The following is a 27500-nucleotide window of genomic DNA, read 5'->3' as shown; positions in this document are numbered from 1 at the left end:
TAGTCTGGTGATTTTTCCCACACACATATTATATATATATATATATATATATATATATATATATATATATATATATATATATATATATATATATATATATATATATATATATGTAGTGTAGTAAGTTTTATCTATTGTGGTGTACCGCTGGTCTTGCCACCTTCTCACGGGCAGAAGGGTGGCATGGGTGTACGACTGATCAAAGAAGACACCGGTGATGAACATTGAATGGAAGGTTACTTTATTTACAAGCGAACATAACAGGTTTTGCAGTCTACCTGTGGGGAGAGTCTGTCCAATTATATCTCTCTGTCCTTCCGGCCCAGCAAGACAACCAGCTTTTATAGACCGAAATTATGTCTCATTAGTTCACTCGGTTCATACTCCATCATGACCGTGTAAAGGCACTTTTGTGTGTGGGTGTTCCCTAAGTGTTGGGCTTAGGTCATAATTAACCGTTAACAGTATCTTAAGCAGGGTGTCTAATAGTCATGGAGAACGGGCACGACTCCCTGTATACCGTTGACCAATTTAAGGCTCCCTTCTTGTGGAATATAAGATACCCCACATGTGCATGTCACACTTAATGTTCATTTATTACATTCCCACAATGATGACCACCGTTTACAAGAACTGGCAATCTGCTTGCTTCAAAGGAATGTAATCTTCCACCATACGGAAAAACATGTTATTTCTTGGTCTCGCAGATACTACACTACTCATCGTCCTTCAGTGCTTGTAAGAAACATAGTCAATTTGCCGTCATGTAGACGAGGATTCATGACTTTGAAGTGGGTTTGCACTGTAGAGGGATGTTAGCCGCTGGCAAGAATGCCACAGTGCGCTGAGGACGTGTTTGTTCTCTTGTCGCTGTCAAATTTGCGTGACACGCCTACAATGTGTCATCAACACGCAATATTGTATTAAAAGCTCTATCATCGGCTAAAATTATATCATTTATATCGCACAACCCTACTTTCACTTTCAATGGATATAGCGTGGGAATTCGGTGCGACTACTACAAACCCCGTTTCCATATGAGTTGGGAAATTGTGTTAGATGTAAATATAAACAGAATACAATGATTTGCAAATCCTTTTCAACCCATATTCAGTTTAATATGCTACAAAGACAAACAACATATTTGATGTTCCAACTGATAAACTTTTTTTTGTTTGCAAATAATCATTAACTTTAGAATTTGATTCCAGCAAAACGTGCCAAAGGAATTGGGAAAGGTGGAAATAAATACTGATAAAGTTGAGTAACGGCGGCGTTCCTTGGTGTTGTTGATAAATGGGTTTAGCTTTGCATAGTAGAGTTTTAACTTGCACTTACAGATGTAGCAACCAACTGTAGTTACTGACAGTGGTTTTATGAAGTGTTTCTGAGCCCATGTGGTGATATCCTTTACACACTGATGTCGGGTTTTGATGCAGTACCACCTGAAGGATCAAAGGTCCGTAATGTTATCGCTTACGTGCAGTGATTTCTCCAGATTCTCTGAACCTTTTGATGATTTTACAAACCGTAGACGGTGGTGACCCTCGCCCCATCCTTGTTTGTGAATTACTTAGCATTTCATGGAAGCTGCTTTTATACCCAATCATGGCCCCCACCTGTTCTCAATTAGCCTGCACACCTGTGGGATGTTCCAAATAAGTGTTTGATGAGAATTCCTCAACTTTATCAGTATTTATTGCCACCTTTCCCAACTTCTTTGTCACGTGTTGCTGGCATCAAATTCTAAAGTTAATGATTATTTGCAAACAAAAAAAAGTTAATCAATTTGAACATCAAATATCTTTTCTTTGTAGCATATTCAGCTGAATATGGGTTGAAAATGATTTGCAAATCATTGTATTCTGTTTATATTTACATCTAACACAATTTCCCAACTCAACTGAACGCTCTGTACCCCCAAAAAATTTAATTAAGTATTTAATCAGGTCCGAATACTTGCTGGATTTAGCAAGCATGTTGCTAAATTGGCAACACAGGTCCCTCCTGCTAGGTCTGCTTAATCTCAGGCAGACCAAAGATTTGGTGACCTACTCAGTGGCCTTGTGGGTAGAGTGTCCGTCCTGAGGTCGGTAGGTCGTGAGTTCAAACCCCGGCCAAGTCAAACCAAAGACTATAAAAATGGGACCCGTTACCTCCCTGCTTGGCATCAAGGGTTGGAATTGTGGGGTAAATCACCAAAATGATTCCCGAGCAGAGCCACCGCTGGTGCTCACTGCTCCCCTCACCTTCCAGGGGCTGGAACAAGGGGATGTGTCAAAAGGGTAATTTCACCACACCAAGTGTGTGTGACTATCAGTGGTACTTTCAATTTCACTTTACCCAGGTGTATATGAGCTGTGTTAAAAAATGCATTTGAATCACACATAACACAATTTTCTTGACGCCTTAAAGCAGGGGTGTCAAACTCAAATACAGAGTGGGCCAAAATTTTAAACGGAACAAAGTCGCGGGCCAAGGTTGAACAAATTAACCTTTTAATAGGGACCCAAACAAGTTTTGCATTAAATATTGAACAAGCAAGGCTTATATAACTTTAGTGATTTGCAAAATCCAGTTTCAAATAATAATAATTAAAAGAATATCAATGGCATATCAAATAAAATTTAAATAAAAATGTTATGCCTTTTTTTCTATTTGCAATCTTCTGAGGTAAATATCAATTTTTTTCCACAGGCTAATAATAAATTTGAAGATAAAATAACAATAATGAATGAACCAAACATTCAAGCCTTGAAGTAGCAAGAGAAAATGCATGAATAAAACGTTAATTATTGGTTAGTTTGCTGGAAGTTTCCCGGAAGAGTTAGTGCTGCAAGGGTTTCTGGGTATTTGTTCTGTTGTGTGTTACGGTGCGGATGTTCACCCGAAATGTGTTTGTCATTTTTGTTTGGTGTGGGTTCACAGTGTGGCGCATATTTATAACAGTGCTAAAGTTGTTTATACGGCCACCCTCAGTGTGACCTGTATGGCTGTTGACCAAGTATGCCTTGCATTCACTTCTGCGTGTGTGTGTCTAAAAGCCACAAATATTATGTGACACGCTGTTAACCTGTCGTCACGTCCGCTTTTCTTCCATACTGTCGAGAACGCTAAAGGCAGTGCCTTAAATGCATCCACCCAATATAGTCGTCCAGGTGGAAATCGGTAGAAATTCGGGAGGAATGGTTGCCCCGGGAGATTTTCGGGAGGGGCACTGAACTTCGGGAGTCTACCGGGAAAATTAGGAGGGTTGGCAAGTATGAGTATTAGCGATGAATGCGGTGTTACAGCGGCACCGGCGCTGTATAGCACTGCCGGGCCAGCTCTAATGCTAAATTGATATTGCCTCAAGGGCCAAATTAAATTACACGGCGGGCCAGAATTTGACACCCATGCCTTAATGTATATTTTTGCTTTTGTCAGATCCTCCTCATCGCTTTCCTGAAGGTCTTGGCGGACGGCAGTCACATGGTCATGATGGAATGTCCAGAGGCAGTCAACACGCTCCTGCATGAGTTCTTCCTCTGGGAACCTGCAGCCCCGCTACCGTCACAGTCCAAAACCCGCCCTGAGACCGCCAAAGCCCAAACAGACAACACCAAGGCTGCAGCAGACCTTGCCAACAAGGTGCGACCTTCTACTGCCCGGCAGGCTCCATCAAACAGTGCGGCAGACGGCAGGTCAGACAAAAGGGACAAAAAATGAGGGAAGATTTCAAAAGTGGGATGAATTCAAGTGGTTTCATTTTGGAGCCCCGTGGGCTGAAAATATCCAGGAGCTGACGGTCCTTGAAGGTGGGACTAGGACACATGTCAAATCAGACACGATTTGAGAAGGAAAAGGTACTTCAGTCATGTGACCAATCAAGAAGCTGCAGGAAATTTGGTGGTGGCTTTAGGTGACGATGCATCACCTGGGCAAAGCTTCCATTCCATTCTGCAGAACTGCAATATGTCTGTGGAGGTGGAGGGTTTAAAACTAACACTTTCTTCTGTCCCTTCTTTTTGTTGATGTTTTTTCAATGTCACAAAACGGGGATGCCTGCCCAATTGCGACACACGGTGCGCGTTGAGAGGAGCGATACAGGCTTTCATTTCCAAGTTTCTACTTCTATCGCTTGTCGCAATTTTGTTTTGTTTATTTAAATCCAGAATGGTGATTCTCAACTGGTGGGATCGCGGGTCTTTGTGACATTCGTGAAATATTCAAGTCTTTTGAGCGCCACTTTTAAGTGAACAAATAAACAATCGTCTTCCGTTGTTTTTTTTTACAGTATAAAATAACAAGACTGGTTTCCTGCCCCATTCACTTCCACACATAACATGTATTGTGACAGAAAAGTGAAAAAAAAAAAAAATACAAATACAAATAATAAATAGACTGCCAGGTTCAAACACTGATGACATCTATTAAACGAGACAAGAAGCAAGGAATTATACAGAAACAGAATTAAATGTGGCTCAATTTGAGGAGAAACGTCTGGGCTGTACTCTTGTACAGTCTCCAGCATGCTCTGGCGAAAGATTGTACACCACCTCTTTTTTTTTGGCTTTCGCCGTTTACATAACAGCTGTTTCTAAAGGAATGGGGGTATGTAAACAGCCATTGTTTTCAGTCAAAAGAAAAAGATGCCTCGGGCTTGGACTGGTCCTGGATCGAGCTTGGGCAGGTCTCAGATCAAAATAAAAAAACCCTCCCGTCTCCTCCCCATCGTACACAGCGGAATTTTCAAGCCTTTGGATTGATGCAACAAAGACAGCTTTCGTCTGTTCACTGGGAACTCAGAGAACGGAAAGTTTTCTTGATAATTTACATACAATTTTTCTGACATAAACAACTGACAAGAAATTTAAACACAAATAATAAACAAAATCAATAGTCATTCATTTTGTTTGAGAGCCATTCTTACTTGCATATCACAGTAATTTAAAATATGGCACGAACAGAATTTTAATTAAGAAAAAGATACCAATTTATATAATGGAAAGTTCTTGCAGGTATTTTTTTGATTAGAGCATAAATATTTACAATATTGAACTTTGTGCCATTTTTTTTAATTATATGAGTGACTAAATTGGTTTTGTCATGAACTGCGATCTACAATTAAAAAAAAAAAGGAAACTTAGGCTGTCAAAATGATTAAAATATTTCATCACAATGAATCACATTTTTCCATAGTGAACTCATAATAAATTATGATTAATTTGATTTACGAAAATATTTGTTGCTTTTTTAGCCAGGCAGACTGACGAAAGACGTTTTGCACCTGGGATCTTATCCAGACCTTTAGTGCTTTTTCTTTCTATGATTATGAGATAAATATATACTTCAAATAATATTTTTTTATGAAGTTTTCCCACTAATTCTTACCCAGTCTCGTCATTGTTTGTCTGACATTCTGGGCTCTTGGATATTTGCAAATCCGTCATTTTGTGTGTTTAGGGGCGTGCTGAGTCGACAGAGGGCGCGATATAACCAGGAAAACGTTGTGTAGAAAAGATCACAGTCCTGTTTTACGTTATCGTGGGGAAAGAAAAGCAAGCCCAAATAAGCAACCCACTAACTTTGCAAGTGACTTTGGAAAACAAGTTGTAAATCACGCGATAAACCATTTGTGCAATTAAATGAAACTTTTCTTAATCTGTTATTATTGCTCTAAGAAATACGTTTTTGAAATGTTCCACTCAGTGCGTAGTGAAGACCGATGTTGGTCGCTGTTGTTGTTGTGATGATTGGTCACGCAGCCAAACCCAGTAGACAACCACTCACTAAATCTAGTGACAAAGTTGCTAAATTGCCAACCCTTCCGCACCATCTTCTTATGCTCTGGTGGATTAGGTGCTTTACAATGTGTTAATGAGCAGCAGTGAACAGGTAGCATCAAATCGATTTGTAGCATTCCAAATTTATTATTGGCGGACCGCTACACAAACCTTTGGCATTGTGACTCATGGTAAAACAGATATGGCAACAAAATGAAGGATGGCGACTGTGCAAACTATAATACTGAAAGAGTACATGCAGCTATTTACAGATGAAAAGTAAAAGAAGTGGCTCAGCAATGACTTACACATGCCTTGAGTAAAATGGAATATTTTTGTACCGCATGTAAAAATATCTTTCAACGTCGCTTCAAATGTACAGTGCACATTAGAATCAAATGTCCTGCCAGACATTTTGTACATACAGATTTTAAATATCAAATACAAATATATAGATACAAGTGTCGATCCAAGAGTTTCATTGTTTATATTTCTGATGAGGCTGTTTTTGTATTTAAGTTTTTATACATGGCACATATACTGTATTTGTGATGGATATTAAATCTTCTATCTTTTAATCGCAGTCGGTTTCGCATTTTTGCCAGAGTTGTACCAATTTCTGAATGTAAAAACCCTCGATCCATTTGAACATCTATCGCTCTCTTGAATTATGATATTACGATTATGGAAACATTTTCCATCTAGTGCCAGAGACTAAAAAAAAATTAAGGATGCCACTCAGTGGCCTAGTGGTTAGAGTGTCCGCCCTGAGATCAGTAGGTTGTGAGTTCAAACCCCGGCTGAGTCATACCAAAGATTAAACAAATGGGACCCATTACCTCCCTGCTTGGCACTCAGCATCAAGGGTTGGAATTGGGGGTTATATCACCAAAAATTAATCCCGGGCGCGGCACCGCTGCTCCCCTCACCTCCCGGGGGGTGAACAAGGGAATGGGTCAAATGCAGAGGACAAATTTCACCACACCAAGTGTGTGTGTGTGTGTGTGACAATCATTGGTACTTTAACTTTAACGTTGACATTTTCAAAATGTTTTAAATTGTTTACACAGGTAAAAAGAAAAAGTTATATACCTGTACATAAATACAAAGCTTTGTGATATCAGTAGTCATCAGTATTAACATTTCGCCTTTTTTCTTTACATCTATTTTTTATGTTTATCCAAATAAATAAAATATTTGCTTTGTTGAATTATATTTCAACAATGTACCAATAAAATATGAAGCGTGGGCGACAAATGACCCTTTAAATGATTATATTTATTGTATTTATCAGTCTCCTCGACACAGTTGCTAAGTTCAATAAGTTACAGTTCGTACTATCATAATACAATAAAACTACCCTACATACTAACAGTATAAAGAGTGTGAATGGATATATTATATACATACTGCATATATATATATATATATATATATATATATATATATATATATATATATATATATGTATATTACAGGCCACACCTTCTCATTTCAATGTGTTTTCTTAATTTTCATGACTATTTACATTGTAGATTGTCACTGCAGGCATCAGAACTATGACATCTGTGAAGTGAAAACCATTTCAGGTGACTATCTCTTGAAGCTCATCCAGAGAATGCCAAGAGTGTGCAAAGAAGTAACCGGAACAAAGGGTGGCTATTTTGAGGAAACTGCAATATAAATCAGGATTTCAGTTATTTCAACTTTTTTGTTAAGTACATAACTTGTGTGTTCATTCATTGTTTTGATGCCTTCAGTGACAATTTACAATGTAAATACTGTATTTCCTTGAATTGCCGCAGGGCATATAGTTTGCACCTGCCTTGAATTACTGCCGGGTCAAACTCGCTTTGCAAAATAATTAGCGCATGCTTAGTAGTACCGCCTGGTCAAACTCATGATGTCACGAGTGACACTTCCCCTGTCATCATTTTCAAAATAGAGGAAGCTGATTTCAATACCGGTAATTTAAAATCGCATAAAGGGAAGAAGATTAAGAGCTATTCAGTAGGATTTAAGGTACAAGCTTACATCACACTCAAATTTTTACTGCATGCCTTTGGTAAGTGCCGGAGTGAGAAGAGGTTTTAAAATAATTAGCGCATGCTTACTTTTACCGCATGCCTTTGGTAAGTGTAGGAGTGAGAATAGGTTTTAAATTAGTTAGCGCCCCGGCGGTAATTCAAGGAAATACGGAAGTCATGAAAATAAAGAAAACGCATTGAATGAGAAGGTTTGTCCAAACTTTTGGACTGTACTGTATACATATGTATGTGTGTGTGTGTATGTATGGATGTATATTATTATTATACTGTAGAAGAGGCTCTTGTGGATAATTAAAAAAATAAAAAAGCTCTGACACTGATGAATTCATCCAATATTGTAGCCAAGATTGTAATTATAGTTCTATGTCCTATCATTTTCTCTTACAAAAACTTAATAAAAGCTTTTCAAAGAAATTAAAACTTCACCAGGAAGCATTTGGAACCCCTAAAGAGGGTTGGCCATCTTGCATCTATCCCATAACTTGGATAGATGCTCAATAAACTGAAGCTTTGCACATCTTTTACACTTACATAGTTAAAAACACAATACCTGTCCCAAAAGGAAGCATCCAATTGAAGCGCTTATTGCTGCGAGTAAAACGACACTTGCCACCGCTCCTCAGACCCCTAAGGTGTTGTCTCCGTGGGGTGGCCGGATACTTTTTCTGCCTCCTTTCTATTCTCCATCCCTGTTTCAGCTACAGGCTTTCCACTGCTATCTGCTTCTCCCTGCTGGTCCATCAAGGGAGTGCCGTCAGCCTCTTCTGCACTCTGGGTCTCATTGACCAACAGGACAGAGTCCACTTCAGAGGCCTGAACAGGTTTCACCTCCCCGTTCTTGACAGGGTAGACTCCGTCCAGCGCGTCATACAAGAACTGGTACTGGTCCTGTCCACAGCACACAAGCAAATAGTTAGACTGATTGATTGTTTTTTTTTTAAAATAGTTAGACTGATTGATTGTTTTTTTTTTATTGAAACTTTTATTAGTAGATTGCACAGTACAGTACATATTCCGTACAATTGACCACTAAATGGTAACACCCCAATAAGTTTTTCAACTTGTTTAAGTCGGGGTCCACGTTAATCAATTCATGGTACAAATATATACTATCAGCATAATACAGTCATCACACAAGTTAATCATCACAGTATATACATTGAATTATTTACATTATTTACAATCTGGGGGGGGGGGGGGGGGGGGTGCGCGGAGGGAGACTACGACATTTTTTTCATATTTGTGGTTCGCACATTATGGTAATGAGTGATATTAACTCAGTGCAGCATGATGACGCTCTGTAGAAAAAGGGCAGACTTCACACTTTACAAAAGAATATTCACTTCATCAAACCATCTAAACAATAAAGGCTGTTTGGCTGCAGAGGGAGAAGAGGAAGTGGAAGCAAACACTGCCGTCACGTGGCCAACTAATGCAAATACGCATATTTTGTGGCTTTCAAAATACTTCAGTTCTATTATCCATCCATCCATCCATCCATTTTCTACCGCTTATTCCCTTTCGGAGTCGCGGGGGGCGCTGGCGCCTATCTCAGCTACAATCGGGCGGAAGGCAGGGTACACCCTGGACAAGTCGCCACCTCATCGCAGGGCCAACACAGACAGACAGACAACATTATCCATCAATTTTATATATATATATATATATGTCTTGATTGGATTATCTAGAGAATAGTGCTCGATACCGTGTTAGAGCGCAATATGTAGGTGTGGGAAAAAAATCACAAGACTACTTCATCTCTACAGATCTGTTTCATGAGGGGTTCCCTCAATCATCAGGAGATTTTAATGGAAGCATTCACATACAATGGTTTATATAGTGCACAGAGTGGGTGGGTACAGGCAGGCGTAGGGTGTGGTGATTGGCTCATGTGTTACCTAGGAGGTGTTTCCGTCTGTGGCGGCATGTTGAAATGATTTCACTGCGCTTGTTGAGGGATGATAGATCTGGATGATATATAATAAACAGTTTCTCTTTTAAGCATAGGTTGCATCTTTTATTACCACTGTTGTAAGGTGTGCTGGACGCAAGAATTTGCCATGTTATTGAATATTCAACTGATGTCTGTAAGCACCTTCCGTTGAGAGGGCAATCAGCGATTATTATTCAATCAGCGATTGAAGCCAACAAGCAAACCGTCAACTTCCTCGACATCACTTTCAACCTGAGAAATAACAGCTACCAACCATTCACGAAACCCAACACAACACTCCAATACGTGCAAAAGGACTGCCTACCCCCAGACTAAACGACTCTGAAACCAATAATGAATGTAACTGTCGCAAGAAACCTGATTGCCCTCTCAACGGAAGGTGCTTACAGACATCAGTCGTTTACCAAGCAAAGGTAATACGCAAGGACATTAACACATCCGACACGTACGTAGGATTAACCGAAGGAGCGTTCAAAACAAGATGGAATAATCACAACGCCTCCTTTAGAAACCAGACTTTGCAGAATTCTACAGAACTCAGCAAACACATTTGGAACCTCAAAGACAATAATGTTGAATATTCAATAACATGGCAAATTCTTGCGTCCAGCACACCTTACAACAGTGGTAATAAAAGAAGCAACCTATGCTTAAAAGAGAAACTGTTTATTATATATCATCCAGATCTATCATCCCTCAACAAGCGCAGTGAAATCATTTCAACATGCCGCCACAGACGGAAACACCTCCTAGGTAACACATGAGCCAATCACCACACCCTACGCCTGCCTGTACCCACCCACTCTGTGCACTATATAAACCATTGTATGTGAATGCTTCCATTAAAATCTCCTGATGATTGAGGGAACCCCTCATGAAACAGATCTGTAGAGATGAAGTAGTCTTGTGATTTTTTTCCCACACCTACATATATATATATATATATATATATATATATATATATATATATATATATATATATTCTAATTAGATTATCCAGAGAATAGTGCTCGATACCATGGTAGAGTGCAATATATGTATGTGTGGGAAAAATCCCAAGACTACTTCACCCCTCATGAAACAGTTATGTACAGATGAAATAGTCTTGTGATTTTTCCCACACATACACACACACACACACACACACACGCACACAGACACACACACACACACACACACACACACACACACACACACACACACACACACACACACACACACTTATAAATATATATATATATATATATATATATATATATATATATATATATATATATATATTATACTATGCTATTAAATAAAAGTATCACTATCTGTTTATTTAGGATTGGAGAAATTTTACATACAGTAACAAAAGTTACACGTAATTAAAAAAATATATATATGAAAAACTAAAAATTGGTTATACATTATAATAACACCACTGTGCGCATATTTCACACTAAACAATGTCACGGTGTATGAATAATAAAAAAAGAGCACTATCTTAACCTATTGGACACTGAGCAAAGATTTTCACACCAAGAAAAATAAAACCATAACATGTGTACATGCATGTTAGAAATGGAAAAAAATCAATAAAACATTGCAATTCAGATTTTAGGTTTTGTGTGATTTTAGACCCAATTTATTTACACATTATGTCAAAATGAAAAACAAAACAAAACTGTACAACCAATAGGACTGCAACAATTCATCGATAAATTAATTTGATTAGAAAAAAAGCTTTGATTTGTATTCTGTTGCTACGGGGATAAAGCTTGCAATTTGGGGGGTGTGGCTTTTGTGTGTGTGTGTAGCATGAACAGTAGAATGCCAAGAAGAAGAGAAAGAAAGCAAAGGGCCCATAGAAGACGAGAGAAGCTGTCAAAGATTTTGCGATCATTTAAAACTGAAAAAGACAAGACATTTTTTTAACATGTTTGAAAAACAGAGCAGCAGAAACAAGGTAAAAGTATATTTTGGAACGAGAGTAGAATACCAAGAAGAAGAGAAAGAAAGAAAGCAAAGGGCCCATAGAAGACGAGAGAAGCCGTCAAAGGTTTTGCGATCGTTTAAAACTGAAAAAGATAGACATTGTTTTAACATGTTTGCAAACAGAACAGCAGAAACAAGGTAAAAGTATATTTTGAAACAAGAGTAGAATACCAAGAAGAAGAGAAAGAAAGAAAGCAAAGGGCCCATAGAAGACGAGAGAAGCCGTCAACGGTTTTGCGATCGTTTAAAACTAAAAAAGACGGACATTTTTTAACATGTTTGCAAACAGAACAGTAGAAACAAGGTAAAAGTATATTTTACCCATGAGGGCATGTTAGCATCTACTGTTTATGCTAACAAGTTGTTTATCCAAAAATTAAACACTGCTCCTCCAATTAATGTTTTTTCAAACATCTATGTACTAAATTCTTAAATATATTATCACCCAATGTATCATACTTTATCAGAGAGTGTTTCTGTTTAGTTTGGTTATTTATTTATTGTTGGTCTTAGGCTACCCAGGTTTTTGTTTTGTATTTATTTATCGATTGTTGATATAACTAGTGTATGGTAAAAGTGCAATTTCAACGCTATGTGCATCTATAAGAAAAGTGCTTTTGAAAAAAAAATTTTCAACAATTTTCCCTAAAAGACGCATTGAGGCTAAAAAAAAAGGGTATTTTATTCGATTAATTCATTGATTGAACAAAGGATCACTCGATTATGAAAATAATTGAGAGCTGCAGTCCTATTAGTGGCTTAGTAGTTAGAGTGTCTGCCCTGAGATCGGTAGGTTGTGAGTTCAAACCCCGGCCGAGTCATACCAAAAACTACAAAAAATGGGACCCATTGCCTCCCTGTTCGGCGCTCAGCATCAAGGGTTGGAATTGGGGGTTAAATCACCAAAAATGATTCTCGGGCTGCTCACTGCTCCCCTCACCTCCCAGGGGGTGATCAAGGGTGATGGGTCGAATGCTGAGAATGATTTCGCCACACCTAGTGTGTGTGTGACAATCATTGGTACTTTAACTTTTAACAGTCTAATTTAGAACCCCTATTTAGCTGCAGGAACGTAAATATGTAAATATTAATACATATCTACATTGTTGAAAGAGGTTATTCTTTTAGCACTGTTGGTGTGATGATGTGTGTGTGTGTGTGTGTGTGTGTGTGTGTGTGTGTGTGTGTGTGTGTGTGTGTGTGTGACTGCTACCATGCTTGTTATGGGCACAAATAATATTTTTATCGCAGCCTATTTCTTACCAGACTTGCTATCATCCCCTTTCGCTCCTTACGCAGAGTTCTGGCCTCCTGGAAAACATCCACTGTCTTTTCCGTCTCAGCACTATCCAGAAGGTTCCACAGTGCGCAGAAAATACCACAACGGGAGGAACCATCACTAAAGAGACAACACACACACACACACTGGTTATCATTTGGAATCGGGACCAAGTTTTTGATCATCACCTGTGGGGACCACCCTTTCTACAGGTTGTGGGGGCATAAAAAAAAAAAGGTAAAATGGCCACTGCCCAGTTAGCTTATACACGTCTTTAAATCTCTGGTTTGATGAAGTAATGTGCTGATCTTTCTTACTGGGGACCCTGGAAAAAATAGTTAACATGGTTCATTGGGACCAAATTTAAATACTTTTGCATAATTCACACAAATTAGTACATGACTACTGAGGACCTTATAAAAAAAAAAATCTAATTTGATTTTGAACATGTTTACTTTTCAGTAAACATGTTTTGTGGGCCATTGTTTCCCTTAAGGGGACCTGTTTTTTTGTCCCCATACCGTCAGAGGTGCCCTAAATAAACAGAGCGATGTCCCCAATAAGTAAGCATTGCCAGAAAACACACACACGCACGCACACACACACACACACACACACACACACACACACACACACACACACGCACACGCACACGCACACGCACACACACACACACACACGCGATGTCACCGCTTCCTTCAGGCGCTACATGAACTTATTTCCTCATGACTTGTTCCAACATAACCATATAATATAAGTTTTACCCAGCAATAATATTCAGAATTGTGTTGGTTTTGGTCACGACTAGTTTAGACAGAGCTGCCAGCTCTTGCGGATTGCAAACGCTACATGTTGGCAGCTCAGATTCAAGGTTTAATTTGGTCGATTTCCGTGTTGCCAATGTAGTGTATAGTTCCCATTCACTTCTTCAGATTATTCTACAAATTGCCCCGTAAACCGGCAAATTGAGGTCGACATAAGTGGTTTTCGACATACCGGTAACCAAAACTCGTCTTGATTATTCAGTCCTTTGATTGACTGGTGAACAGAACAGGGTGATTTCCAACTCTCACCCAAAGTCAGCTAAGGTCGGCTCCAGCTCGCTCGTGACTTTGAACTGACTAAGCTCAACGCCCCCTCCTCAACGACACCTGGAGTCGAACTTTTGCAGATCGGCCTCTATCTAAAAAACATTACATCATCACACCCAAGACAACTGGGCATACACGCACACACCCCCCACCCCCATCCCACGCCTTCACCACCACTTTTTCCCCTCGGGTGATGGTCAGATGGCAACGCTTCAAAGGAGCAGTCGCCTTCCAGGGCCCCAACTCCCCGCCCCTCTGTTGCGAGTTTGTCATGATTAAATGTAACGTGTTTATGTGTGCATTGCACGGAGGTTTTTTTCCCACTCCAGACTAGGCCCCCCTTAGGAGCCCAGTCTAGATCGTATTTTTTTACTCATCTTCTTCCCCAGCATTTGACCTTTTCCCATCTTTTACGGGGCACCTCGTGGCGACCCATCAGCGTTCCTGTTCTATAACCTTGTACATTGTTTCTTTGTCTAATCTTGAACGGGTTTGTGCTGTAAACAAACATTTCGTTGTACTTGTTGCTATGACAATAAAGACCTACCTAACTCCCCAAACAACCCCCCCACTCCTCCCCCCGACTGGGTGGCTGATGTCAACATAAACAGTTGTCAACATAACTAACATCAAAACCTGCCTGGATTACCCAGTCCTGTGATCAAAAAGACACCCATTTAAGGTGTACCTGCCTGTCACCCAAAGTCAGGTGGGATAAGTTCCAGCTCATCTGCGACCTTGAACAAGCTTATCTTCAAACCCTTTAAACTTGCTAATTAACGTTACAATAAGCGGTTGTCGACATAGCCGTTACCTGCGTTGATTATTCAGTCCTGTGATTGTCTGGTCAAAAGACCAGGTGCAATTCACTTTTTACCCTAAGTCAGCTGGTATAGGCTCCATCTCACCCAAGACCCCAAACCCCTCGGACTGGGTGACTGACATAGATATAAACGTTTGTCGATGTAACCAAGACCAAAACCCGTCGCGATTATTCAGTACTGTGATTGACTGGTGAACAGACCAGGGTCTATCTCACCTCTCTCCCAAAGTCAGCTGGGATAGGCTCCAGCTCACCCATGATCTTGCATTCTTTATCCTGATGCCCAGGATAAAGCTCAGGCTGGCTGGCTGATGTCGACATAATGGGTTATTCCATAACTGAAACTAGTCTTGATTATCAATTCCAATGATTGACTGGTGAATAAACCAGGGTCAATTCTGCCTCTCCCCCAAAATCAGCTGGCATAGGTTCCAGCTCACCCATTACCGTAAACCCTTTAATCCTGATGCCCCCTGCACTTTCTGACTGACGTCAACACAACCAAAACCGGTCTTGGTTATTCAATTCAGTGATTAATGCTTATTGTGAGTGAACTGTGGTGCTGAATTTCCCCCAGGGATCAATAAAGTACTTTCTTTTCTATTCTATTAAGTGGTGAACAGACCAGGGTACAACCTGCCTTTCACCCAAAGTCGGCCAGGGTAGGCTCCAGCTCACCCATGACTTTGAAATTACTTATATTGATGGCCATCGTACTGACTGACTGATTTTGACATAAGCGGTTGTCGACATAGGTGAAACCGGTCTTGATTTTTCAGTCCTGTGATTGACTGGTGAACAGACCAGAGTCCATCCTTCTTCTCACCCAAAGTCAGCTGGGATAGGCTCCAGCACATCCATGCTTTTGAACCCACTTATCTTCAAACCCCTCAAACTTGCTAATTGACATAGAAATAAGCGTTTGTCGACATAGTAGAGACCGAAACCAGTCTTAATTATCTGGTCCAGTGATTGGTAACAGACATGGGTCAATCCCAGCTCTCGTCCTATGTCAGCTGCAGTAGGTTCCAGCTCACCCATGACTTTAAACCAACTTATCTCAACACCCTTCCAGCTGACTGAATTTTGTCTACATAATTGACACTGAAACCTGCCTGGACTACCCCGTCCTGTGATTGACAGGTTACCAGCTCAAGGTGTGTCTTACCTCCCACCTCAAGTCAGCTTGAATAGGCTGCAGCTATGTTGCATACTTGGCAACCGTCCCGGATTTTCCGGGAGACTCCTGAAATTCAGCGCCACTCCCGAAAACCTCCCGGAAGAAATTTTCTCCCGGAAATCAAGCCCCCTCCATCTCCATGCGGACATGAGTGGGGAAAGCCTGTTTTCACGTCCGCTTTCCTGTTATATAAACAGCTTGACTTCCCAATCACGTTAAAACATCTACGGATTTTTAATAAAAAACTGCACACTCAAGGAGACGAAGCGGAAGAACGAGGAAGTTACAGCCACTCTGTAATAGAGTGATTCTATGTTGTCTGTCGCCATCTCCTGGTGAATGTTGGTTATAGCGTTATAGGGTTGCTTTTTGATTGGCCAACGATTTACGTGGTGTTTTGCACCTGACGGCAAGTGACTCTCGCCAGTACGCAAATGGCAGAACAAAGGTTACTCAAATAGTGAAAGGTAAGTGGTGTTGTTTTTTTTTATTTTTTATAACCAGCAAGCACAGTACAGTTAGTAGAACAACTGTGTTTTTATTACTGTGTATTTCATAGTTGCTTTTTGAAATTCAACTATTTCTTTTATTTATATATACATAATAAAATAAATATATATATATAGCTAGAATTCATTGAAAGTCAAGTATTTCATACACACATATATATATATATATATACATATATATATATATATATATATATATATATATATATATATATATATATATATATATATATATATATATATATATATATATATATATATATATGAAATACTCGAGTTGGGGAATTATACTCGTCCCCTCTTAACCACGCCCCCAACCATGCCTCCTCTCTACCCCGACCACGCCCCTAGCCCCCACCCCCACCTCCCGAAATCGGAGGTCTCAAGGTTGGCAAGTATGATGTTGTGATCTTGACCCAAAAGAGTGCTTCAGAAAACAAATGTGACGTGAAATGATTGGTTGATTACCTGCATTGGACGACAACTGGAGCGCGTCCTGGCGTCTTCCCACGCTTGACCTCCTTAATCATGTCCGTCAGAACTTGAGGTTTCTCCGGCAGCTCTCTGCTCCCCCACTTCAGGAACTGAACGTACACCACCGTCCGTTTCTCTTTCCTCTGTTCACCAAAGCGTTAGAGCCAGACATTGAGAAAATAGCGTCCACGGACAAAAACGACAGAGTGGTTGGATGGTACCTTGACGTGACGAATCAACATCATACGATGGATGATGTTCATGCTGGGATTATCATCGACTCCTTGCACTTGCACTTCAATATCCCCATAAGTGGTCGTCTCCTTGCTCTCCCAAAACGCAGATTCCTATGAACAGTGGTTATGGTTTAGGGTTAAGGAACCCGTTGTACTGCTGTGTGGACATTTGTCATGATCTCAGTACTTTTTCTTCTCCATTGGCCTCCAGCATGACGATGGTGGAAGCCTTCTTCTGGTAAACCATCAACCAGAAGTCAGCCATGGTACTATCTAGAGGAGACTGTGCTGCAATGAAGGTGCAAGAGTTCGAGTAGCCCTGTGTGCACACAAACCTTCGATCAGTGCATCTGATTGATCGTAGAGTGTCAATAAAGTTTTCAATTATGTACATCACGCACATGAATTTTGGAAGCATTGATGTATGCAGTGGACTTCTCCTCCTCCTCTTCATCAGATGGCTGTTCCTCATCGTCTTCATCAGGGGTGCTATCGCAGCTGGACCCTTCACCCGCACTCAGTAACACTCGGTTGTAGTCGTCTGGTTTGAAAAGTTTGCACACAAGGGATGATTTGAAATTTTGACAACGTGATCCTGTACTGTCAAAAGTACTGAGACACAATTTTGTAGGAAACGAGTAGTATGTTAAGTGTTGTGATAAACCAGGAGTGGTGCAAACTTTGTGACTCGCGAGCCACAGTGGGTTGAAAAACGTGACTTTTCTAAAAGTGTCATACAAAGCTTAGAGTACTTCAAGCATCTGCCAGTTGTATTATTGCATGCTAAAAAGCATATTGCCAGTAGGGATGGGTAGTTTTCACATTTGAACAGATACAGTACAAATTCCGGTACCTGGGATTCGAGACTGGTACTCGTCGGTAACAATTTTCAGTACTTTTGTGTGTGTTAATAAATTTAAACTTTTTATTAATACCATTTTATTTTTTGACGTAACATTTAAAAATGTGTGTGTGAATGTTATCTGTCTATCTTTGTTGGCCCTGTGATGAAGTGGCGACTTGTCCAGGGTGTACCCCGCGGACAGCCCGTGTACACCTGGGATAGGCTCCAGCACCCCCGCGACCTCAAAAGGGACAAGCAGTAGAAAAATGGAAGGATGGATGGATTTAAAAATGAACTGATAATGATATACCTGTGCTGTCCAGTTGTTAAATCTTGTTTTCTTACACTTTTGAGTTTCATTTGCAAGTATTATATAGGAGACTTTGCCCAGTTAAATTCCACAACTACGATGGGAGTAGTGTATAGGCTACGTCAATGTAGCAGTCTAGTCTCATGTTAAGTCCCGCAAAGTGTTGATACTAGGGGTGTAACGGTACAGAAAAATTTCGGTTCGGTACGTACCTCGGTTTAGAGGTCACGGTTCGGTTCATTTTCGGTACAGTAAGAAAACAACAAAATATACTTTTTTTGGTCATTTATTTACCAAATTTGCTAAATCTTCCACCAAAAATATTTTTCTCAGTGGAATATTTGATGTGAAGTAATCGGAACCTTGGATAGGTCAATAATTCATAATAACAATGATTTTGATTCAATATTTCGTTTTGAGCAATGACATTTTGAAAAAAAAACAGCTTTGTTTTATTAGTCAACATTGCAACTTTTTCTAAATAACATTTAACCTTCAAGCTTTTTTATTTCACTTTTGTTATGTTTTTGTTTATTTTATTAGTATTTTTAGAATGGGCCGTGGGCCTTTAAAACATTAGGCCTCCGGGGCACACTTCTGACACCCCTGCTATAGATAATAAAAAATAAAATCTGATAAATTAATGGATAAAAAGCAGAACCTGGAGTAGCATGCACATTTATCATAACTCTCTTGCTCTCTGCCCCTCCCTCACGAATGCTGCAGCTGCGCGCACAATTTGTTTTGTTTTTAACCCCTTCTTAACCCTGAACGTACATTGGTAATACACGTAACCATAACTCAAAATGCCGGACATTTGAGGCATTTAAGAAACTCCGCCCGAACAGCCCCGGTGAAAATAGGACGTATGGTCAGTCTATCCTAGCCCGATCGCTGCTAGCACCGGACATGTCCTCTTTTGCTAGCAGCGACCGGGCTAGGATAGACTGACCATACGTCCTCTTTTCACCAGACATGTCCTCTTTTGCGGAGCTGTATGGGCAGAGTTTCTTAAATGCCTCAAAGGTCCGGCATTTTGAGTATTGTTTAATATGTCCGTGTGGAAACTCGTTCGGTACACCTCCGCACCGAACCGAAACCCCCGTACCGAAACGGTTCAATACAAATACACGTAGCGTTACACCCCTAGTTGATACTGTAAGTATTGTACTTATTCCACACTCTTTACTTGATTGTAATGTGCACCTTAGCTGTAGTTTTGATGACCAAATTTGGACGTGTTCAAATTGCCATGTAAAATTACTAATGTAGGCAATCGTTTGCCTATGTCTCTTAAAGACTCTCATTTCCCCCTGTTCATCTTATATATTCATTTTACAATTTAATGCTCCCAAATTTATGGGAAAAGTTTGGGAAAGTGCCTTGTCTCTTGAAGCATGACTAACTCCCATGACCGAACCCCATGAAACATCTTTAGGATTAAGCAGGACACAGACGGTTCCTCTTTCAGTGAAATCAAACCCAAAGAGATGTTTTGTCCTTCAAGAATTAACACAATTCTCCTACATCCATCCATTTTCTTGTGCTTATTTTATTGTGCTCATTGTAAAAGTCAAAGTAAAGTATTTCCCGTAGTTGTAGTGAGTATTAGGATTATCTCAGGGAGAGCATATCCCAAGTTCCAAGATGTTGTTTTGAGGCATGTTAAAAAAAAGAAAAACACTTTGTGACTTCAATAATAAATATGGCAGCGCCATGTTGGCACTTTTTCCATAACTGGGGTTGAATTTGTTCTCTTATTTTGGAAAACCTTGTTGTTGATTGATTGATTGAAACTTGTATTAGTAGATTGCACAGTACAGTACATATTCCGTACAATTGACCACTAAATGGTAACACCCAAATACGTTTTTCAACCTGTTTAAGTCGGGGTCCACGTTAATCAATTCATGGTAAGGTTACTGTCAATGTGACGAAGACCAAGGAGCTGGTTGTATCTTTGGGAAGGACCAGGAGTACTCTGGCGACCCCTGTTCCATCAGGGGGGTCGATGTGGACATGGTTGAGGATTATAACTACCTCGGAGTACACATGGACAACAAGCTGAATGGGTCAAAACACGCTGAGGCCCTCTACAAGAAGGGACAGAGCCGCCTCTACTTCCTCAGGAGGCCAGGATCCTTCAACGTCTGTACAAAGATGTTGAAGATGTTCTACGAGTCGATGGTGGCGGGCACCTTCTTGTTCGCCGTGGCCTGCTGGGGGAGCGGGCTAAGAGCGAGGGACGCTAACAGACTGGACAAGTTGGTAGAGAAGGCCAATAACGTGGTGGGAGTGGAGCTGGACTCTCTGGCGGTGGTGTCAGAGAGGAGAAGTCTAGCAAAACTCCACGCCATTACGGACAACACCTGCCACCCACTACACTCGGAGCTTGCGGAGAGAATGAGCATGTTCAGTGGAAGGCTCGGACTCTCAAAATGCAACACGGAACGACACAGGAGGTCCTTCATACCAACAGCCATCAGACTGTATAATGCATATGTTCCTTCTTGACTGCATTTAAATGTAGAATATATTTATATTATTCATATATTATATATTATGTATATATTATACTGTATGTCATATATTATTTATTATTATTATGGTTTATTGTGAGCGAACTGTGGTGCTGAATTTCCCCCAGGGATCAATAAAGTACTTTCAATTCTATTCTATTCCACATTGTTTAATGCATCTAGCAGGGCATCACAAAAAAATTAGGCATAATAATCTGTTAATTCCACGACTGTATATATTGTATCGGTTGAGATCGGAATGGGTAATTAAGAGCTGAACAATATCGGAATATCGGCAACAGAGCCATTATCGAACATCTCTAGCTACAATGCATCAGGCAGACATATTTTATAATTTCTTTAAATTATTTCCAAAAATATTGTGATTCAAGATGAAGCCTACACAATATGAAATTGCCTCCAGTCTTCTGTGGGTGACGTCAGTAAGCTGATGCAGGCCCGCAGTTAGCGTTCCAAAATGTGCTTAAACTCGTTAGAAAATAACCCTAAAATCACTACTGTGTTTGGGGGCAATGTTACCTGTAAGCATAGTTTTGGGTCCAGAACAATGAAAGAAGTGCTAATGTTGTCAGCATTGGAGGAGCCCTTCAAGCTCATACTTACAGGGGATGATCGACGAACAGCGATTCTTGGCTTTGTTTTCTTCTGTGATCCCTGTGTTGCATGTCCTCCAGTTTGTGTAGGTGGGAAGTCTCTGAATGGCAGTACAGCAAAATAATAAAAAAAGTAAAAAAGTGTATTTAATATTTAGTATCAAACTATGATGTGAATCTATAATGTTTAATAGGAGTGAAACGATTTGGTTTAACAATGATCTGAGTCATAATTTGATGTTATCGACGATATTAATTTTCTTTAAAACAATACGATCCAAAACAATTCAGTGAGTTAAAATCAATTCAGTAATTTTTTAGCAAAAAAAAAAAGCAACCACTACGCGACTATGAAATAAATACAGGTGAAGTTTCCTATATTACATTTTTTTTTTAATATACACAGTGGAGGGGAGGGAATATAAGGGAACTAGATACAAATGAATAATGGATACAAACATGCAAGTAAACAACAATTAATTGCATTCACATCTTATTTGAATAAAGGGTAACCAACTTTAGGTTAAATTACAAAGAGGAAACATTTTCTGCTCACATTTACAACATTCAAGACGTTTTCAATAAAACTACCGCAACCAACTAACTTAACAGTAAATTTAGCTGCCCTTTTTGCTTGTGTTTTTCAACATAAAAATAATACAATACTATTATGAAAAAAAATGTGCAACCAATTATTTTCAGGTTCATCTCTCAGGGCATTCGATCGATCGCAACTGGACTGTTTGGTTTGTCCTAGAAGACGTTTCGCCACTCATCCGAGTAGGCTTCATCAGTTTGTGCTGATAGACTTAGATTGGTCAAATCCAGTCCAGCAGTTGGTGCCAAAACCCCAAATATTTATACTCCAAAACCAGGAGGGTGTGCCTGGACAAGGATGGTTTCGCCCTATAGTAGTGAGAAAAACAACTGCTTTCAGGTTTAAAGGCCTACTGAAACCCACTAATACCGACCACGCAGTCTGATAGTTTATATATCAATGATGAAATCTTAACCATGCAAGACATGCCAATACGGCCGGGTTATTTTACTAAATTGCAATTTTAAATTTTGCGCCGAAATATCCTGCTGAAACGTCTCGGTATGATGACGCGTGCGTTCCATGCGTTCCCAGCTATTAAGTCATCTGTTTTCATCGCGTAATTCCACAGTATTCTGGACATCTGTTTTGCTGAATCTTTTGTAATTTGTTCAAAGAACAATGGGGACATCAAAGAAGAAAGCTGTAAGTGGGAAGCGGTGTATTGCGGCCGGCTTTAGCAACACAAACACAGTTGGTGTTTCATTGTTTACATTCTTGAAAGATGACAGTCAAGCTTTACTATGGAACAGAGATGTCAAGCGAACGCGGTTGGATTGGACCACACACACAAAGTACAGTGTATTATGCAGCGATCATTTTGAAAGATCGTGTTTCGAAGAGGGTCCCTTGCGAAGGGCAGAGATGGGCATCGCCACCACCCGTTGACTGGTGCTGAAGAAAGGTGCAGGGCCGACCTTCAGGTTGTACAGGTACGACCATATAATCTCACTAAAACACTAGTAACACGATAAGCAGAAAAGAGATCTTCCAGAATTATCCCAGTAAATGTGTCTAATAACATCTGAATCGCTCCCACTGCACTCTAATCTTTTTTTTTTTTTTTTGCTAGTCCTTCACTCTTACTTTCCTCATCCACGAATCTTTCATCCTCGCTCAAATAATGAGGAAATTGTCGTTTTCTCGGTCCGAATCGCTCTCGCTGCTGGTGGCCATGGTTGTAAACAATGTTCAGATGTGAAGAGCTCCACAACCCGTGACGTCACGCGCACATCGTCCGCTACTTCCGGTACAGGCAAGGTTTTTTTATTAGCGACCAAAAGTTGCAAACTTTATCGTCGATGTTCTCTACTAAATCCTTTCAACGAAAATATGGCAATATCGCGAAATGATCAAGTATGACACATAGAATGGACCTGCTATCCCCGTTTAAATAAGAAAATCTAATTTCAGTAGGCCTTTAATGAGCAGTGGTTTGCTCAGCTACTACTCTCAATTTAATAAACAGCTACAGTAGCCGAGAAAAGTCACAACACGACAACTTCCAGCTGTAACACAATTACAAAAGCCCCCACAAATACAAACACCACAAATCAACAACTTTCAGCCAAAATACAACAACAAAAGGACGCAACATAAGTGACAGTGGACAGGTTTCGCCGACCGACCACATTGGCTGAGGCGAAAAGTTGAAAATGGTGTAATGAACAAAGTTGGAAAAGTAAGTGAAATGTGACCACTTTTTCAGACATTAATAACATTTTTGATCATTCTACTATACCATGTTTGTGACACATTTTTAAACCTTCTATCTCAGCCACTTGGTCTGTCCATTAAATTTGTGCCGCTGTCTCTTCCGTTGTGCCCGTAACTTCCTTAGTGCCTTAAACTTGTGTTGGTTTTATGTTATTGTGTTGTGTCGTTTGCATTTGTTGTGATTTTTGCAATCCTGCTGCAGGGTAAGGTTGTGTTCTGTGGCTTTACGTTATTGTCTTGTGGCGTTTGCATTTGTTATTCAATATTTTGACCAGGGACGTCGGCAGACAGATTTCACTGGGGCACGTGCCCCACTGTTGATCTGCAGTGCCCCAGTAAAAAATTCACCAATAAAAAAAAAACGCTTTAGAGTTTTAAGTCTACATAACATAGACAACAGCGCACATACTACTTAGTATGGTAATTGATTGCTACTGTATTCACGCCACGAAACATTGAGCACATGGCTAATTAATATGGTGATTTATTCACGTGTGGATCGAGACTTTGGTTAAGAGAGAGAGAGGATGAGAATCACTGCGTGAGGTAGGTAACGTTAGCCAACAACAATTTGTTAATTACATTATTTTGATTTTGATTTGACTCAAACTGTAACTCCTAGATGGATTTAAGAAAGTTATTTGCCCGCACCAGAGAAGAAACAGCAGGAATGAGAGATGTAAGTGAAGTCCTAGCTAGCTAGGCAACATCATTGTCTTAAGTTGATGCTAAGTTAGCTAACGTTATTCTTTGTATCAAGACAAACATATTCATTTGCTGTACGAGCTGTCGGGGGAATTTCCAATGAACATGAAACATAATGTTGGTTATTGTCTGCTGGTTCTGCATCAATGATGATTTGGAGTAAGCATGTGTGAGTTGAGTGCTTCTCAAATGGTTTATCTTCAGGAAGAAAAACATTTTTCCAAATCATCAAGTCGTAAGCCAAATTTTTAAATCATTCAAGTTTATTTCACAGAAAAATAGCACAGTAGACTTGTCTTGTTAATCGGTGTGACTTTGACTAAAATAATCTTGTTTTGTCACCAGAAAAATGGCTACAGCTAAAGCATCTGGTTTTGTTTCCAGAAGAAATAGTAACATTTCTGTATTTGTTTTCAGAAAGATGGCTGAAAATATCAGGTTTTGTTGCCCCATTTAGATTTTTAAAAAATATATTTCCATGTCTGTCCTGAGTCCTCCTCCAACTTGTTAGTCGGTTTGCCTTTTGCTAAAATACTCACTAATAGTCACTAGAAAAATGGCTAAAATAATCTGGTTTTGTGGCCACAATTTGATTTTTTTCCTAAACTTTTTTTTTTTCATGCACACATGTGACTGCGACTCACTGAAAATGACACACAATCCACTTTTATGTCACGACCCAGCAGTTGGGAACCACTGGTCAACTGTATAACAGTCACTGTAATATTTCTATGTCTGTCCAGAGTGATTGACCACTTTGCAAAAATGAAAAGGAGACGTTACAGTTTACTTCTCAGAAAATGATTCCCTGAACAGACACACAACAGTTGTTCATTTATTCTACTACTGTGGCTTTATTGTTTTGTGTATATTTTATGGTTTTGTGTATCTGAAATAGGATTAGCCACATTGCCATAAATGGAAATTAAATAATATAAAAGAACCCAAATATGTAGGGGTGCTTTATTTTTTGTTTTACTTTTGTAGATGTTAACTTTGCAGATAATTACTGCAATATATATTTCAAAAAGATTCATTGCTCTTCCTTTTTGCTTTTACCAGTAGCAGTTTAGAAGTCTGGAATAAAAAAGTGCACAAGTAGGTCAAATGCATTAGTTAATTTCAGGTGGTTAATCAAAGATCCATACAACATAATCTGATATGATTTCATAGTTTAAAGCACTATTTATGTATTTTGTATGACAAATAAGTGCTAAAAATGTTTTTGCTTGCGCGCTTTGCACGCTCACATGAATTATTTGTGCCCCAGGTGTGCCCCAATACAGTATTAGGTCTAGTGACGCCCCTGGTTTTGACGACTGATGGCGATGACGCCACAGACGGGCAGACAGATTTAAGTAACGTTTATCATCCTAAACTTCATCTAAAGTCTGCCGTTCTTAAGTCCAATGTGTTGTTTTTTCTAATATTGATACAATCGATTCATTGCCTTTCAAAAACGATGTTACATCGATGTATATCTTTCGGAAGGTCAACTTGCCAAGCACAGATGGATGAAGTTAAATCTTAGAAATAAAGATCGATAGATTGATTTATTGTTACATCCCTAATGTTTAATAATAAGAAGATCTAACATAAGAAGATATAATTCCACTCCATGAAATTCTATAACAAAAAGGTTATACCTTAAACTCTTCCTCCAGTAAAGTAGGTTCATTGGCAGAGCTGATGTCTTTGAGCATCCTCAGTGTACTGTGAAGCTCTGACAGCGAGATCTCCGTTTCTCCAAACTGGTTGTGCTCCAGTAGGGCCTGGTGTATTAAGATGTACTGGGCCTATAGGTGATAAACACTTGGATTAAACCAAGAAGACTTGGGGAGAGAATGATAACACCCACCAAGAAAGAAAGAAATGATCAACATCCCATCAATGATGCACACAACTATAAACCTGATACAGTAAATGGATGGTTTACCTCCACTTGAACCATGAGACATCTCTGTCTGCGGAGATTACGAACAAATCTATAGATGTCCACTCTGCTTTCTGCCTCCAGACACTCCATCATGGCATCAATGCCGATGTAGGTGCCCGTCCTGCCCACTCCAGCACTTCACATGGGAAAGAAAATGTAATGGACTTTAGTCAAGCACTTAAACATGAGCTTGGTGACAAACTGCTTGATGAGACCTTGAAATACCATTTGAAATAAATGATTGATTCTTTTGACATTCATCAGATAAAAGGACATTTCACCAAAAGAGTGTTGTAACTTTGTTCAAATTAACTTACATTTCTGTGTTTTTTATTTTTTAACTCTAAATCAGATAATACACACATACAGAACTCAAAATGTCTAGTGGCCCCTTACTTGCCAACCCTCCCGGATTTTCCGGGAGACTCTCGAAATTCAGCGCCTCTCCCGAAAACCTCCCGAGACAAATTTTCTCCCGAAAATCTCCCGAAATTCAAGCGGAGCTGGAGGCCACGCCCCCCAACATTGAGTCAGACCCGACTCAATGTTGTGACCCTCTTAAACAGGACAATACTGCCATCTACTGTACATAGAATAGAATGTAAATATATTCTACATTTAAGTGCAGTCAAGGAACATGCATTAGGGAGTCTGTTGTTCTGAAGCCCACAGTAAAGAGTCGTAACTTCATCACGTCGCCTGGTTATTGACTCCAACCCAATACATTACACCGTCGACAGGCAAAATGAAAAATACGCTTGCAAGTTCCAGAACGATTGGTAACAAGAATTTCAGTTTATCCAGGAGAGTTCGAAGGGGAAGGGGTATGTTGCCTGTAAATTTTGTCGAACAGACCTCTCCATTGAACACGGCGGCCGAACGGATATTCAGCCATGAACGGTCAGCGAAGCACAAAGCGTCC

General features: G+C 39.8%; 2 protein-coding genes across 2 annotated transcripts in view; one reads left to right on the top strand and one right to left on the bottom strand.

Moving 5' to 3' along the window:
* Positions 1 to 6123, top strand: part of abhd8b (abhydrolase domain containing 8b) — a 53348-nt gene extending 47225 nt beyond the window's left edge. Inside the window, exon 5 of the mRNA XM_061883496.1 lies at positions 3427 to 6123. Within this exon, the coding sequence (XP_061739480.1) occupies positions 3427 to 3708 (282 nt within the window). The 3' untranslated portion in view covers positions 3709 to 6123. The remainder of the gene's footprint in view (positions 1 to 3426) is intronic.
* ptprc (protein tyrosine phosphatase receptor type C) overlaps positions 5889 to 27500 on the bottom strand; it is an 84717-nt gene continuing 63105 nt past the window's right edge. Inside the window, 9 exon segments of the mRNA XM_061884048.1 lie at positions 5889 to 8701; positions 13008 to 13143; positions 17095 to 17243; positions 17322 to 17447; positions 17524 to 17655; positions 17738 to 17877; positions 21634 to 21724; positions 26289 to 26438; positions 26579 to 26714. Of these exon segments, the coding sequence (XP_061740032.1) occupies positions 8441 to 8701; positions 13008 to 13143; positions 17095 to 17243; positions 17322 to 17447; positions 17524 to 17655; positions 17738 to 17877; positions 21634 to 21724; positions 26289 to 26438; positions 26579 to 26714 (1321 nt within the window). The 3' untranslated portion in view covers positions 5889 to 8440.

Source organism: Nerophis ophidion, linkage group LG22 (genome assembly GCF_033978795.1).
Source record: "Nerophis ophidion isolate RoL-2023_Sa linkage group LG22, RoL_Noph_v1.0, whole genome shotgun sequence".
Classification (NCBI taxonomy): domain Eukaryota; kingdom Metazoa; phylum Chordata; class Actinopteri; order Syngnathiformes; family Syngnathidae; genus Nerophis; species Nerophis ophidion.
The sequence above is the reverse complement of the archived record's forward strand: the minus strand, read 5'-3'. Positions and strand labels throughout refer to the sequence as shown.